This window comes from Bombina bombina, chromosome 7 (genome assembly GCF_027579735.1).
Source record: "Bombina bombina isolate aBomBom1 chromosome 7, aBomBom1.pri, whole genome shotgun sequence".
Taxonomy (NCBI): Eukaryota; Metazoa; Chordata; class Amphibia; order Anura; family Bombinatoridae; genus Bombina; species Bombina bombina.
In genome coordinates this window covers 283,589,145-283,607,105 of record NC_069505.1, presented here as the reverse complement: position 1 = coordinate 283,607,105, position 17,961 = coordinate 283,589,145, and the positions used below count along the sequence as shown (strand labels likewise).

At 38.2% G+C, this 17,961-nt stretch overlaps 1 protein-coding gene across 4 annotated transcripts in view; it reads right to left on the bottom strand.

Moving 5' to 3' along the window:
• The window catches only part of NDUFAF3 (NADH:ubiquinone oxidoreductase complex assembly factor 3), a 34,404-nt gene extending 16,714 nt beyond the window's left edge, over positions 1 to 17,690 (bottom strand). Inside the window, exons 1-4 of one of the 4 annotated variants that reach the window (XM_053720799.1) lie at positions 17,613 to 17,690; positions 15,345 to 15,513; positions 10,870 to 11,065; positions 548 to 614 (exon numbers count right to left, since the gene is read on the bottom strand). In XM_053720799.1, coding sequence (XP_053576774.1) covers positions 548 to 614; positions 10,870 to 11,065; positions 15,345 to 15,430 — 349 coding nt within the window. In that variant the 5' untranslated portion in view covers positions 15,431 to 15,513; positions 17,613 to 17,690. The remainder of the gene's footprint in view (positions 1 to 547; positions 615 to 10,869; positions 11,066 to 15,344; positions 15,514 to 17,612) is intronic. The other 3 variants (XM_053720801.1, XM_053720800.1, XM_053720803.1) reach the window with 3 other exon arrangements.
• Positions 17,691 to 17,961: the final 271 nt, after the last annotated feature.

Genomic DNA, 17,961 nt, shown 5'->3' with positions numbered 1-17,961 from the left:
AAAAATTCTGGTGTAGACTGTCCCTTTAAGCTCAGCAGTTTGGCAAGAATGCTATTCATATGCAAGAGCACTAGATGGCAGCACTATTAGAGACTTTATAAAATGATATGCTCTGAATCACAAAATAAATGTTTTCACTTTCAGATCCCTTTAAAGGGATAATAAAACATAAAAAACGTTTGTTTTTTTATTTGATTAACCCTTTGATGAATAAATCACATACGTTTCATTGATAAGTTAAAAGGTGCCATGTGTGAATCAAATGAAAATTCAGAATAAAGAAAAAAATGGAGTTATTCTGATAATCTGTCAGAAAACAAAGCGCAGTAAACACATAAAGCAAACTTTATCTAAAGATTTACCAATGAATAAACAACGGTGCTCAGGTTAGATTAGCTAATGTTACAGGGCTGCGCACACTTTATATCACACTTAGGTTTATGAGCTTGTCCTCTATATGGTGACTGCTCATTTAACACCGTGAGGACAGTTATTGGATAACATGATTACTAGCTAGCAGTTACTTACAGGCTGGCAGAACACTTACCTATTCTGGGAACCAGTAAGTGAAACAAAGCCAGGCTCTCCAAGGTGATGTCTCTATATGAGCCAACCTGCAACAAGACCATAGATTATTGCCCTGTAACGAGCCAGTCGCTTGCACTAAGGGAAGCGATATACATGCGACAAACAGGCCATATACAAGTGATATACAGGCGACAAACAGGCCATATACAAGCAATATACAGGCGACAAACAGGCCATATACAAGCGACATACAGGCGACAAACAGGCCATATGCAAGCGACATACAGGCGACAAACAGGCCATATACAAGCGATATACAGGCGACAAACAGTCCATATGCAAGCGACATACAGGCGACAAACAGGCCATATGCAAGTGATATACAGGCGACAAACAGGCCATATACAAGTGATATACAGGCGACAAACAGGCCATATACAAGTGATATACAGGCGACAAACAGGCCATATACAAGTGATATACAGGCGACAAACAGGCCATATACAAGCGATATACAGGCGACAAACAGGCCATATACAAGCGATATACAGGCGACAAACAGGCCATATACAAGTGATATACAGGCGACAAACAGGCCATATGCAAGTGATATACAGGCGACAAACAGGCCATATGCAAGTGATATACAGGCGACAAACAGGCCATATACAAGTGATATACAGGCGACAAACAGGCCATATACAAGTGATATACAGGCGACAAACAGGCCATATACAAGTGATATACAGGCGACAAACAGGCCATATACAAGTGATATACAGGCGACAAACAGGCCATATACAAGCGATATACAGGCGACAAACAGGCCATATACAAGTGATATACAGGCGACAAACAGGCCATATATAAGCGATATACAGGTGACAAACAGGCCATATACAAGCGATATACAGGCCATATACAAGCGATATACAGGTGACAAACAGGCCATATACAAGCGACATACAGGTGACAAACAGGCCATATACAAGCGACATACAAGGGTCCTTTTGTTGTGTTTGGGAAAAAAAGGAATTCCTGCTAGAAAAACCTATGACGGTCGCAATTACCAACACTCCCTGCTTTTAGCTATATGGTCATTTGTATGGGTTTTATATTTTATTGAATTCAGAGTTTAAGAAACAAATTCAAGTAGACTCCAGGTCTCTGTGCTGACACATACAAACCACTTCACACAGGGGTGTCTTAAGGCATAGGCCAACAGATTTTTAAGGGGCAGCAGAATTGTGAGTCCCTAGGGCCACTCTACAAACTCAGGACCGGGTGGCTAAATCAACCAATTACTAATGACTTAAATGGCTGGCCCGGCTATTGCTATCCTATGGGATTGTATGTGGGTGCGCATGACGTGGTGACAGTGGAGGCGGAGCTCACTTGCGCAGCCTGGCCTGGACTGAGAGGGAATGCGGTATTCTTCCTGGATCCACCGCATGATTGAGACTCACACAGACCACACAGTGCAGTGTGCACTACAACGTGACCACTGTGAAACAGCATATGCCTTTCTCCCTTCAATACATCTTCATTAGGCATTAAAATACTTAAAGGGACACTGAACCCACATTTTTTCTTTTGTGGTTCAGACAGAGCTGAGCATGACATTTTAAGCTTTCTAATTTACTCCTATTATTAAATTTCCTTCATTCTCTTTGTATCTTTATTTGAAATGCAAGAATGTAAGTTTAGATGCCGGCCCATTTTTGGTGAACAACCTGGGTTGTCCTTGCTGATTGGTGGATAAATTCATCCACCAATAAACAAGTGCTGTCCAGAGAACTAAACCAAAAAAAAAAAGCTTAGATGCCTTCTTTTTCAAATAAAGATAGCAAGAGAACAAAGAAAAAACAATTTATGTAAGAACTTACCTGATAAATTCATTTCTTTCATATTAGCAAGAGTCCATGAGCTAGTGACGTATGGGATATACATTCCTACCAGGAGGGGCAAAGTTTCCCAAACCTTAAAATGCCTATAAATACACCCCTCACCACACCCACAATTCAGTTTAACGAATAGCCAAGAAGTGGGGTGATAAGAAAAAAGTGCGAAAGCATATAAAATAAGGAATTGGAATAATTGTGCTTTATACAAAAAAATCATAACCACCACAAAAAAGGGCGGGCCTCATGGACTCTTGCTAATATGAAAGAAATGAATTTATCAGGTAAGTTCTTACATAAATTATGTTTTCTTTCATGTAATTAGCAAGAGTCCATGAGCTAGTGACGTATGGGATAATGACTACCCAAGATGTGGATCTTTCCACACAAGAGTCACTAGAGAGGGAGGGATAAAATAAAGACAGCCAATTCCTGCTGAAAATAATCCACACCCAAAATAAAGTTTAATGAAAAACATAAGCAGAAGATTCAAACTGAAACCGCTGCCTGAAGTACTTTTCTACCAAAAACTGCTTCAGAAGAAGAAAATACATCAAAATGGTAGAATTTGGTAAAAGTATGCAAAGAGGACCAAGTTGCCGCTTTGCAAATCTGATCAACCGAAGCTTCATTCCTAAACGCCCAGGAAGTAGAAACTGACCTAGTAGAATGAGCTATAATCCTCTGAGGCGGAGTTTTACCCGACTCAACATAGGCAAGATGAATTAAAGATTTCAACCAAGATGCCAAAGAAATGGCAGAAGTTTTCTGGCCTTTCTAGAACCGGAAAAGATAACAAATAAACTAGAAGTCTTTCGGAAAGACTTAGTAGCTTCAACATAATATTTCAAAGCTCTAACAATATCCAAAGAATGCAACGATTTCTCCTTAGAATTCTTAGGATTAGGACATAATGAAGGAACCACAATGTCTCTACTAATGTTGTTGGAATTCACAACTTAGGTAAAAATTCAAAAGAAGTTCGCAACACCGCCTTATCCTGATGAAAAATCAGAAAAGGAGACTCACAAGAAAGAGCAGATAATTCAGAAACTCTTCTGGCAGAAGAGATGGCCAAAAGGAACAAAACTTTCCAAGAAAGTAATTTAATGTCCAATGAATGCATAGGTTCAAATGGAGGAGATTGAAGAGCCCCCAGAACCAAATTCAAACTCCAAGGAGGAGAAATTGACTTAATGACAGGCTTTATACGAACCAAAGCTTGTACAAAACAATGAATATCAGGAAGAATAGCAATCTTTCTGTGAAAAAGAACAGAAAGAGCAGAGATTTGTCCTTTCAAGGAACTTGCGGACAAACCCTTATCTAAACCATCCTGAAGAAACTGTAATATTCTCGGTATTCTAAAAGAATGCCAAGAAAAATTATGAGAAAGACACCAAGAAATATAAGTCTTCCAGACTCTATAATATATCTCTCTGGATACAGATTTACGAGCCTGAAACATAGTATTAATCACAGAGTCAGAGAAACCTCTTTGACCAAGAATCAAGCGTTCAATCTCCATACCTTTAAATTTAAGGATTTCAGATCCTGATGGAAAAAAGGACCTTGAGACAAAAGGTCTGGTCTTAACGGAAGAGTCCACGGTTGGCAAGAGGCCATCCGGACAAGATCCGCATACCAAAACCTGTGAGGCCATGCCGGAGCTACCAGCAGAACAAACGAGCATTCCTTCAGAATCTTGGAGATTACTCTTGGAAGAAGAACTAGAGGCGGAAAGATATAGGCAGGATGATACTTCCAAGGAAGTGATAATGCATCCACTGCCTCCGCCTGAGGATCCCGGGATCTGGACAGATACCTGGGAAGTTTCTTGTTTAGATGAGAAGCCATCAGATCTATTTCTGGAAGTTCCCACATTTGAATAATCTGAAGAAATACCTCTGGGTGAAGAGACCATTCGCCCGGATGCAACGTTTGGCGACTGAGATAATCCGCTTTCCGATTGTCCATACCTGGGATATGAACCGCAGAGATTAGACAGGAGCTGGATTCCGCCCAAACCAAAATTCGAGATACTTCTTTCATAGCCAGAGGACTGTGAGTCCCTCCTTGATGATTGATGTATGCCACAGTTGTGACATTGTCTATCTGAAAACAAATGAACAACTCTCTCTTCAGAAGAGGCCAAGACTGAAGAGCTCTGAAAATTGCACGGAGTTCCAAAATATTGATCGGAAATCTCACCTCCTGAGATTCCCAAACCCCTTGTGCCGTCAGATACCCCCACACAGCTCCCCAACCTGTAAGACTTGCATCTGTTGAGATTATAGTCCAGGTCGGAAGAACAAGAAGCCCCCTGAACTAAACGATGGTGATCTGTCCACCATGTCAGAGAGTGTCGTAAAATCGGTTTAAAGATATTAATTGAGATATCTTTGAGTAATCCCTGCACCATTGGTTCAGCATACAGAGCTGAAGAGGTCGCATGTGAAAACGAGCAAAGGAGATCGCATCTGATGCGGCAGTCCTAAGACCCAACATTTCCATGCATAAGGCTACCAAAGGGAATGATTGTGACTGAAGGTTTTGACAAGCTGATATCAATGTTAAACTTCTCTTGTCTGACAAGGACAGAGTCATAGACACTGAATCTATCTAGAAACCTAAAAAGGTTACCCTTGTCTGAGGAATCAATGAATTGATTGGTAAATTGATCCTCCAACCATGAACTTGAAGAAACAACACAAGTCGATTCGTATGAGATTCTTCGAAAATGAGAAGACTGAGCAAGTACCAAGATATCGTCCAAATAAGGAAATACCAAAACCCTGTTCTCTGATTACAAAAAGAAGGGCACCGAGAACCTTTGAAAAAAATTCTTGGAACTGAGGCTAGGCCAAACGGTAGAGCCAAAAAACTGGTAATGCTTGTCTAAAAAGAGAATCTCAGACACTAAAAGTAATCTGGATGAATCGGAATATGCAGATACACATCCTGTAAATCTATTGTAGACATATAATGCCCTTGCTAAACAAAAAGGCAGGATAGTCCTACAGTAACCATCTTGAATGTTGGTATCCTAACATAACGATTCAATAATGATAGATCCGGAACTGGTCTGAAGGAATTGACCTTCTTTGGTACAATGAAGAGATAAAATAAAACCCCAGCCCCTGTTCCAGAACTGGAACTGGCATAAATACTCCAGCCAACTCTAGATCTGAAACACATTTCAGAAATGCTGAGCCTTTGCTGTGTTAACTGGGACACGGGAAAGAAAAAAATCTCTTAGCAGGAGGCCTTAACTTGAAGCCAATTCTGTACCTTTCTGAAACAATGTTCTGAAACCAGAGATTGAGAACGGAATTGATCCAAATTTCTTTGAAGAAAACGTAATCTGCCCCATACCAGCTGAGCTGGAATAAGGGCCGCACCTTCATAGGTACTTAGGAGCTGGCTATAGGTTTCTATAAGGCTTGGATATATTCCAAACTGGAAATAGTTTCCAAACTGATACCGCTCCTGAGGATGAAGGATCAGGCTTTTGTTCCTTGTTGTGAGGAAAGGAACGAAAATGATTATTTACCCTGGAAAGAAAGGGAAAGCAAAGTTGACTTAGAAGACATATCAGCATTCCAAGTTTAATCCATAAAGCTTTTCTAGCTAAAATAGCTAGAGACATATACCTGACATCAACTCTAATGATATCAAAATATGGTATCACCAATAAAATTATTAGCATGTTATAGAATAATAATAATGCTATAAAATTATGATCTGTTACTTGTTGCGCTAAAGCTTCTAACCAAAAAGTTGAAGCTGCAGCAACATCCGCTAAAAATATAGCAGGTCTAAGAAGATTACCTGAACATAAGTAAGCTTTTCTTAGAAAGGATTCAATTTTCCTATCTAAAGGATCCTTAAATGAAGTACTATCTGCCGTAGGAATAGTAGTACATTAGCAGGAGTAGAGACAGCCCCATAACCTTAGGGATTTTTGTCCCAAAAAACTCTAATCTGTCAGATGGCACAGGATATAATTGCTTAAACGTCTAGAAGGAGTAAATAAATTACCCAAATTATTCCATTCCCTGGAAATTACTTCAGAAATAGCATCAGGGAGATTAAACACTTCTGGAATAACTACAGGAGATTTAAAAACCTTATTTAAACGTTTACATTTAGTATCAAGAGGACCAGAATCCTCTATTTCTAATGCAAATAATACTTCTTTAAGTAAAGAACGAATAAATTCCATCTTGAACAAATACAAAGATTTATCAGCATCAACCTCTGAGACAGAAACCTCTGAACCAGAAGAACCATTATCAGTATCAGAATGATGATGTTCATTTAAAAATTCATCTGAAAAAAAAGAGAAGTTTTAAAAGACTTTTATGTATACTAGAAGGAGAAATAACAGACATAGCCTTCTTAATGGATTTAAAAAATAAAATCTCTTATGTTATCAGGAACACTCTGAAAATTAGATGTTGACGGAACAGCAACAGGTAATGTAACAGTACTAAAGGAAATTTTATCTGCATTAATAAGTTTGACATGACATGCAATACAAACAACAGCTGGAGAAACAGATACCAAAAGTTTATAGCAGATACACTTAGCTTGGTAGCTCCAGCACTGGGCAGTGATTTTCCTGAAGTATCTTCTGACTCAGTTGCAACGTGGAACATCTTGCAATATGTAAAAGAAAAAAACAACATATAAAGCAAAATTGATCAAATTCCTTAAATGACAGTTTCAGGAATGGGAAAAAAATGCCAGTGAACAAGCTTCTAGCAACCAGAAGCAATAAATAATGTGACTTAAATAATGTGGAGACAAAAGTGACGCCCATATTTTTTAGCGCCAAAAAAAGACGCCCACATTATTTGGCGTCTAAATGCTTTTGGCGCCAAAAATGACGCCACATCCGGAACGCCGACATTTTTGACGCAAAAAAACGTCAAAAAATGACGCAACTTCCGGCGACACGTATGACGCCGGAAACAGAAAAAAAAATTTGCGCCAACAAAGTCCGCGCCAAGAATGACGCAATAAAATGAAGCATTTTCTGCCCCCGCGAGCCTAACAGCCCACAGGGAAAAAGTCAAATTTTTTAAGGTAAGAAAAAATGATTGAAACAAATGCATTTATCCCAAATATGAAACTGACTGTCTGAAAAATAAGGAAAGTTGAACATTCTGAGTCAAGGCAAATAAATGTTTGAATACATATATTTAGAACTTTATAAACAAAGTGCCCAACCATAGCTTAGAGTGTCACAGAAAATAAGATTTACTTACCCCAGGACACTCATCTACATGTTGTAGAAAGCCAAACCAGTACTGAAACGAGAATCAGCAGAGGTAATGGTATATATATAAGAGTATATCGTCGATCTGAAAAGGGAGGTAAGAGATGAATCTCTACGACCGATAACAGAGAACCTATGAAATAGACCCCGTAGAAGGAGATCACTGCATTCAAATAGGCAATACTCTCCTCACATCCCTCTGACATTCACTGCACGCTGAGAGGAAAACCGGGCTCCAACTTGCTGCGGAGCGCATATCAACGTAGAATCTAGCACAAACTTACTTCTCCACCTCCATCGGAGGCAAAGTTTGTAAAAACTGAATTGTGGGTGTGGTGAGGGGTGTATTTATAGGTATTTTAAGGTTTGGGAAACTTTGCCCCTCCTGGTAGGAATGTATATCCCATACGTCACTAGCTCATGGACTCTTGCTAATTACATGAAAGAAATTGATAATAGGAGTAAATTAGAAAGTTGCTTAAAATTGCATGCTCTATCTGAATCACAAAAGAAAAAAATTTGGGTTCACTGTCCCTTTAACCCCTTAATGACCGGACCATTTTTCAATTTTCTTACCCTTAATGACAATGGCTATTTTTACATTTCTGCAGTGTTTGTGTTTAGCTGTAATTTTCCTCTTACACATTTACTGTACCCACACATATTATATACCGTTTCACGCCATTAAATGGACTTTCTAAAGATACCATTATTTTCATCATATCTTATAATTTACTATAAAAAAATATAAAATATGAGGAAAAAATTGAAAAAAAACACACTTTTTCTAACTTTTACCCCCAAAATCTGTTACACATCTACAACCACCAAAATACACCCATTCTAAATAGTTTCTAAATTTTGTCCCAAGTTTAGAAATACCCAATGTTTACATGTTCTTTTCTTTTTTTGCAAGTTATAGGGCCATAAATACAAGTAGCACTTTGCTATTTTCAAACCACTTTTTTTCAAAATTAGCGCTAGTTACATTGGAACACTAATATCTTTCAGGAATCTCTGAATATCCATTGACATGTATATATTTATATTTAGAAGACATCCCAAAGCATTGATCTAGACCCATTTTGGTATATTTCATGCCACCATTTCACCGCCAAATGCAATCAAATAAAAAAAATTGTTGACTTTTTCACAATTTTTTTCACTAACTTTAGGTTTCTTGCTGAATTTATTTACAAACAACTTGTGCAATTATGGCATAAATGGTTGTAAATACTTCTATGGGATCCCCTTTGTTCAGAAATAGCAGACCTATATGGATTTGGCGTTGCTTTTTGGTAATTAGAAGGCCGCTAAATGCCGCTGCACACCACACGTGTATTATGCCCAGCCGTGAAGGGGTTAATTAGGGAACTTGTAGGGAGCTTTTAGGTTTAATTTTAGCTTTAGTGTAGTGTAGTAGACAACCCAAATTATTGATATAGGCCCATTTTGGTATATTTCATGCCACCATTTCACCGCCAAATACGATCAAATAAAAAAAAAAAACACATTTTTCACAATTTTAGGTTTCTCACTGAAATTATTTACAAACAGCTTGTGCAATTATGGCACAAATGGTTGTAAATGCTTCTCTGGGATCCCCTTTGTTCAGAAATAGCAGACATATATGGCTTTGGTGTTGCTTTTTGGTAATAATAAGGCCTTTAAATACTGCTGCGCACCACTTGTAATATGCCCAGCAGTTAAGGGGTTAATTAGGTAGCTTGTGGGGCTAATTTTTAGCTTTAGTGTAGAGATCAGCCTCCCACCTGAAACATCCCACCCCATGATCCCCCCCTGACCCACTCAAACAGCTCTCTTCCCTCCCCACCTCACAATTGTCACCGCCATCTTAAGTACTGGCAGAAAGTCTGCCAGTACTGAAATAAAAATATTTTTTTAAATTTTTTTTATTTTTTTGGCATAAAGTCTGCAGTGATAGATCCCCCCTTACCCCACAACCTCCCTGAGCCCCCCATACATCTTTCTAACCCTCCCCCTCTGTCTATTTGCCGCCATCTTGGGTACTGGCAGCTGTCTGCCAGTACCCAATTTGCCCCCCAAAATAGTTTTTTTTTACTTTTTAAATATAAAATATTTGTTTTCTGTAGTGTAGCTGGCCCCCCTAAATAATCTTCAACCCTCCCCCTCCCAGATCCCTTATTAAAGAACTGAGATGCCACTGCATCTAGATCGATCGTTTTTTTTTTTTAATGGGCTGTAATGCCTGCACCGGCAGCAAATGTTTAGAAGGAGAGATCGGTAACAGATCTACAACTAGATGTAATGCTATGTTAAAACAGCTCCCAACCAACAACTCATTTGAGCACATACATAGCCGATGCAGATGGGGCCACAGAGTGGCCCTTTCTGCATCGGTATGTAAAATGGGGGATTGTAGTGATGCCTCAATATTGAGGCATCACTACAATCCCTTGTAAGCAGCTGGAAGCGATCATGATCGCTTCCAGCACTTAAGACAACAGAGGACGTACCAGGTACGTCAACTGTCATTAAGGGAAGTTTTTTCTATGACGTACCTGGTACGTCCTCTGTCATTAAGGGGTTAAACGGATTAGTCACTAGATACTAGTACATTTACTGTTTGTCTGTCATACATGCAAAGAAAAAGTACTTTTAAAGGCCAGTTTGTATATTCATTACATATTTATCCAAGGAGATATTTTGCTTAAATAACCGTCAATCACCAAAGAAGATGTTTAAGGTTAAACAACTACCTACTGACAAACTATCATACAGTGAAGGATATTTTTTCTGATATAAACAACTACCTACTGACAAACTATCATACAGTGAAGGATATTTTTTCTGATATAAACAACTACCTACTGACAAACTATCATACAGTGAAGGATCTTTTTTTCTGATATAAACATTTAATCATCTGACTTGCAAAATAATGTCTTAAAAAAAAATTATATATGTGTGTGTGTGACCAGAGTGAATGCAAGCCCTGGTGAACATCTACTTAAAGACATTTTTTAAATTTTTTACACCCTGCCCCAAAAATATTATGTCTAAAAAAGGCCTTAAACCTGGGGTGGGGGGCAGCAGAATTTTGAGTGCCTAGGGCAGCACAAAACCTAAATACACCCCTGACTTCACAGTATCCCTATCTCATCTCAGACTCACTTTCCACTGTAAAATCGCCTTTGGGATAATAGCGCAGGGCCCAATAACCCTGTCCCCATTGATAATGAACCCTTGGCTGCTGTAAGTGTCCACAAACATAATATCGGGGGAGTCTCTCTCCAGACGCGTCACTGTGGTTCTCTGATAGAGCTCATCATCCGCTGGGTTGAGCCGATGACTGCGAGATGGCTGCCTGCTGGAAAAGCACAGAGAATATACTGTTAGCTACACTTCACTACACACAAAGTAAAGCACAGAGGATACTGTTAGTTACAATTCACTGCACACAGCGTAAAGCACAGAGGATACCGTTGGCTACAATTCACTGCACACAGCGTAAAGCACAGAGGATACTGTTAGCTACAATTCACTACACACATCGTAAACCTCTATGCTTTACGTTGTGTGCAGTGAATTGTAGCTAACGGTATCCTCTGTGCTTTACACTTCACTACATACAGCGTAAAGCACAGAGGATATTGTTAGCTACAATTCACTACACACAGCGTAATCCTCTGTGCTTTACGTTGTGTGCAGTGAATTGTAGCTAACGGTATCCTCTGTGCTTTACACTTCACTACACACAACGTAAAGCAGAGGATACCGTTAGCTACAATTCACTACACACAACGTAAAGCACAGGGGATACCGTTAGTTACAATTCACTGCACACAACATAAAGCACAGGGGATACTGTTAGTTACAATTCACTGCACACAACATAAAGCACAGGGGATACTGTTAGTTACAATTCACTGCACACAACATAAAGCACAGGGGATACCGTTAGCTACAATTCACTACACACAACGTAAAGCACAGAGGATACCGTTAGCTACAATTCACTACACAACGTAAAGTACAGAGGATACCGTTAGCTACAATTCACTACACAACGTAAAGTACAGAGGATACCGTTAGCTACAATTCACTACACACAGCGTAATCCTCTGTGCAGTGAATTATAGCTAACGGTATCGCTTCACTACATACAGCGTAAAGCACAGGGGATACCGTTAGTTACAATTCACTACACACAATGTAAAGCCCAGAAGATACCGTTAGATTGTAGTTTTGGAGACTTTCTGACCCAAAGACGCCACTAACTTCTGCAATTCTCCAGCTGTGGTCCTTGGAGATATTTTAGCCACTCAATCTGCCCTATGTGTTACCTCATATTTATGTGGAACAGGAAGTCATGGTTGAACAGTTTCCTGTTCCTAGTTACCCAGGTGTACTAAAGATTTAAAATATCAATGGGAATATACTTCAAATACATTTTTCTCATATGAATTCATAGGGGTGCCAATAATTGTGCCACACATATTTAACATATATATATTATTATTTTTTTTATAAACTGGAGTTGTGTATGCAATTGTTTGATATCCATGAGAGCAGACTATGTTTGTGTATTTATTTTTAACAAAAGATCAAAAGGTTAAAGGGACACTGAACCCAAATTTTTTTCTTTCATGATTTAGATAGAGCATACAATTTTAAGAAACTTTCTAATTTTCTCCTATAATCAATTTTTATTCGTTCTCTTGCTATCTTTATTTGAAAAAAAGGGCATCAAAGCTAAGGAGCCATCAATGTTTTGATTCAGTACCATGGACAGCACTTGTTTATTGGTGCTGTCCAATGAGCAAGGACAACCCAAGTTGTTCACCAAAAATGGGCCAGCATCTAAACTTACTTGCTTTTCAAATAAACATACCAAGAGAATGAAGTAAAATTGATAATAGTAGTAAATTAGAAAGTTGCTTAAAATTCCATGCTCTATCTGAATCACAAAAGAAAAAAAATTGAGTTCAGTGTCCCTTTAAACAATAAAGGCAATTTTTCACAGCATTCTTTGCTAATATTTACCAACAGTGCCAATATTAGTGGAGGGCACTGTACTACAATAAAAACATACTCACAGTGATATACACTACAATAAAAACATACTCACAGTGATATACACTACAATAAAAACATACTCACAGTGATATACACTACAATAAAAAACATACTCACAGTGATATACACTACAATAAAAACATACTCACAGTGATATACACTACAATAAAAAACATACTCACAGTGATATACACTACAATAAAAAACATACTCACAGTGATATACACTACAATAAAAAACATACTCACAGTGATATACACTACAATAAAAAACATACTCACAGTGATATACACTACAATAAAAAACATACTCACAGTGATATACACTACAATAAAACATACTCACAGTGATATACACTACAATAAAACACTCACAGTGATATACACTATAATAAAACACTCAGTGATATACACTACAATAAAAACATACAGTGATATACACTACAATAAAAACATACAGTGATATACACTACAATAAAAAACATACTCACAGTGATATACACTACAATAAAAAACATACTCACAGTGATATACACTACAATAAAAAACATACTCACAGTGATATACACTACAATAAAAAACATACTCACAGTGATATACACTACAATAAAAAACATACTCACAGTGATATACACTACAATAAAAAAACATACTCACAGTGATATACACTACAATAAAAAACATACTCACAGTGATATACACTACAATAAAAAACATACTCACAGTGATATACACTACAATAAAAAACATACTCACAGTGATATACACTACAATAAAAAACATACTCACAGTGATATACACTACAATAAAAAACATACTCACAGTGATATACACTACAATAAAAAACATACTCACAGTGATATACACTACAATAAAAACATACTCACAGTGATATACACTACAATAAAAACATACTCACAGTGATATACACTACAATAAAAACATACTCACAGTGATATACACTACAATAAAAACATACTCACAGTGATATACACTACAATAAAAACATACTCACAGTGATATACACTACAATAAAACATACTCACAGTGATATACACTACAATAAAAACATACTCACAGTGATATACACTACAATAAAAACATACTCACAGTGATATACACTACAATAAAAACATACTCACAGTGATATACACTACAAAAAAACACTCACAGTGATATACACTACAATAAAACACTCACAGTGATATACACTACAATAAAAACATACTCACAGTGATATACACTACAAAAAAACACTCACAGTGATATACACTACAATAAAACACTCACAGTGATATACACTACAGTAAAACACTCACAGTGATATACACTACAAAAAAACACTCACAGTGATATACACTACAATAAAACACTCACAGTGATATACACTACAATAAAACACTCACAGTGATATACACTACAATAAAACACTCACAGTGATATATACTATAATAAAACACTCACAGTGATATATATACTATAATAAAACACTCACAGTGATATACACTATAATAAAACACTCACAGTGATATATACTATAATAAAACACTCACAGTGATATACACTATAATAAAACACTCACAGTGATATACACTATAATAAAACACTCACAGTGATATACACTACAATAAAACACTCACAGTGATATACACTACAATAAAACACTCACAGTGATATACACTATAATAAAACACTCAGTGATATACACTACAATAAAACACTCACAGTGATATACACTATAATAAAACACTCACAGTGATATACACTACAATAAAACACTCACAGTGATATATACTATAATAAAACACTCACAGTGATATATACTATAATAAAACACTCACAGTGATATATACTATAATAAAACACTCACAGTGATATATACTATAATAAAACACTCACAGTGATATACACTACAGTAAAACACTCACAGTGATATACACTATAATAAAACACTCAGTGATATACACTACAATAAAACACTCACAGTGATATACACTATAATAAAACACTCACAGTGATATACACTACAATAAAACACTCACAGTGATATACACTACAATAAAACACTCACAGTGATATATACTATAATAAAACACTCACAGTGATATATACTATAATAAAACACTCACAGTGATATATACTATAATAAAACACTCACAGTGATATACACTACAGTAAAACACTCACAGTGATATATACTATAATAAAACACTCACAGTGATATACACTACAATAAAACACTCACAGTGATATATACTATAATAAAACACTCACAGTGATATATACTATAATAAAACACTCACAGTAATATACACTATAATAAAACACTCACAGTGATATACACTACAGTAAAACACTCACAGTGATATACACTACAGTAAAACACTCACAGTGATATATACTATAATAAAACACTCACAGTGATATATACTATAATAAAACACTCACAGTGATATATACTATAATAAAACACTCACAGGGATATATACTATAATAAAACACTCACAGGGATATATACTATAATAAAACACTCACAGTGATATATATACTATAATAAAACATTATACTCACAGGGTTGGTGCTGTTAGTGCAGAAAAACAAAACTTCCATTGGGGTGTCGCTCCTCTCAAGGGGACCCGGAGCGCAGCTAAAGCCATCAGACAGTCTCAGTTAGTCTGAGGGGGACAGTGAGTCAGTACATGCAGCAGTGACAGCAATTCTTGTGCACAGCAGATAACACCTAGGTAGCAATGTTACAAAAGACACATGGGCATTACATGATCTATGTACTAAAGTACAATGTCATTTAAATCACAGGAGACAGTTTCTAAAATATTACTTCTGTCATCTATTGGGTTATTCTAAATCAGGTATTCAGATTAGATGAGACTTGTTCTAGAGAAAGACAGATGTGAAGGAGCGTTAGCAATGAGAAGTGTACCCCTCATACCTACCCGATATCTGTGCGTGTGTGTCATGTGTACCCCTCCTACCTACCTGATATCTGTGTGTGTGTATCATGTGTACCCCTCATACCTACCCGATATCTGTGTGTGTGTCATGTGTACCCCTCATACCTACCCGATATCTGTGTGTGTGTGTCATGTGTACCCCTCATACCTACCTGATATCTGTGTGTGTGTCATGTGTACCCCTCATACCTACCTGATATCTGTGTGTGTGTCATGTGTACCCCTCATACCTACCTGATATCTGTATGTGTGTGTAATGTGCACCCCTCATACCTACCCGATATCTGTGCGAGCTATGTGCACCCCTCATACCTACCTGATATCTGTGTGAGTTATGTGCACCCCTCATACCTACCCGATATTTGTGTGTGTGTCATGTGCACGACACAGATATCAGGTAGGTATGAGGGGTACACATGACACACACAGATATCAGGTAGGTATGAGGGGTACACATGACTCACAGATATCAGGTAGGTATGAGGGGTACACATGACTCACAGATATCAGGTAGGTATGAGGGGAGCACATGACACACACACAGCTATCTGGTAGGTATGAGGGGTGCACATGACACACACACAGATATCTGGTAGGTATGAGGGGTGCACATGACACACACACAGATATCTGGTAGGTATGAGGGGTACACATTACACACACTCACACACACACACAGATACCAGGTAGGTATGAGCGGTGCACATGACACACACACAGATATCAGGTAGGTATGAGGGGTGCACATTACACACACATACAGATATCAGGTAGGTATGAGGGGTGCACATGACACACACACAGATATCGGGTAGGTATGAGGGGTACACGACACACACACAGATATCAGGTAGGTATAAGGGCTGCACATGACACACACACACATATATCAGGTAGGTATGAGGGGTACACATGACTCACACAGATATCAGGTAGGTATGAGGGGTACACATGACACACACAGATATCAGGTAGGTATGAGGGGTGCACATGACACACACAGATATCAGGTAGGTATGAGGGGTACACATGACACACACAGATATCAGGTAGGTATGAGGGGTGCACATGACTCACACATATATCAGGTAGGTATGAGGGGTGCACATGACACACAGATATCAGGTAGATATGAGGGGTGCACATGACACACACACACACATCAGGTGTGTGTGTGAGGGGTACACATGACACACACAGATATCAGGTAGGTAGGAGGGGTGCACATGACACACACACACACAGATATCAGGTAGGTATGAGGGGTGCACATGACACACACAGATATCAGGTAGGTATGAGGGGTACACATGACACACACAGATATCAGGTAGGTATGAGGGTTGCACATGACACACACAGATATCAGGTAGGTATGAGGGATGCACATGACTTACAGATATCAGGTAGGTATGAGGGGTGCACATGACACACACATACAGATATCAGGTAGGTATGAGGGGTGCACATGACACACACAGATATCAGGTAGGTATGAGGGGTGCACATGACACACACACAGATATCAGGTAGGTATGAGGGGTGCACATGACACACACACAGATATCAGGTAGGTATGAGGGGTGCACATGACACACATAGCAGGTAGGTATGAAGGGTGCACATGACACACACACAGATATCAGGTAGGTATGAGGGGTACACATGACTCAGACAGATATCAGGTAGGTATGAGGGGTACACATGACTCACACAGATATCAGGTAGGTATGAGGGGTACACATGACTCACACAGATATCAGGTAGGTATGAGGGGTGCACACAGTAAGGTCATGTCATAACACACAGCTTGTTTATATCATTACAGACAACGTCACACCGCTAACCTATCCCCCGGAACACTTACACCCTGGAAGTCACCTTCCTGTCACACACAGCAGAGACCCAGCAGCTGCCCTTGTACACTCAATATGGCGATCTGGAGAGGATTATAAACCACAGAGACGCTATAAGCCACCTGCAGGGCACCATGAAGTGCAGTCATATATCACAGCGCCCTCTTGTGGCGAGTTTTTGAAAACAGCAACCCTCATGCAGTGTGTAGTAGATGATAGAAAAATAGATAGATAGATAGATAGATAGATAGATAGATAGATAGATAGATAGATAGATAGATAGATGATAGATAGATGATAGATAGATAGATAGATATAGATAGATAGATAGATGATAGATAGATATAGATATATAGATAG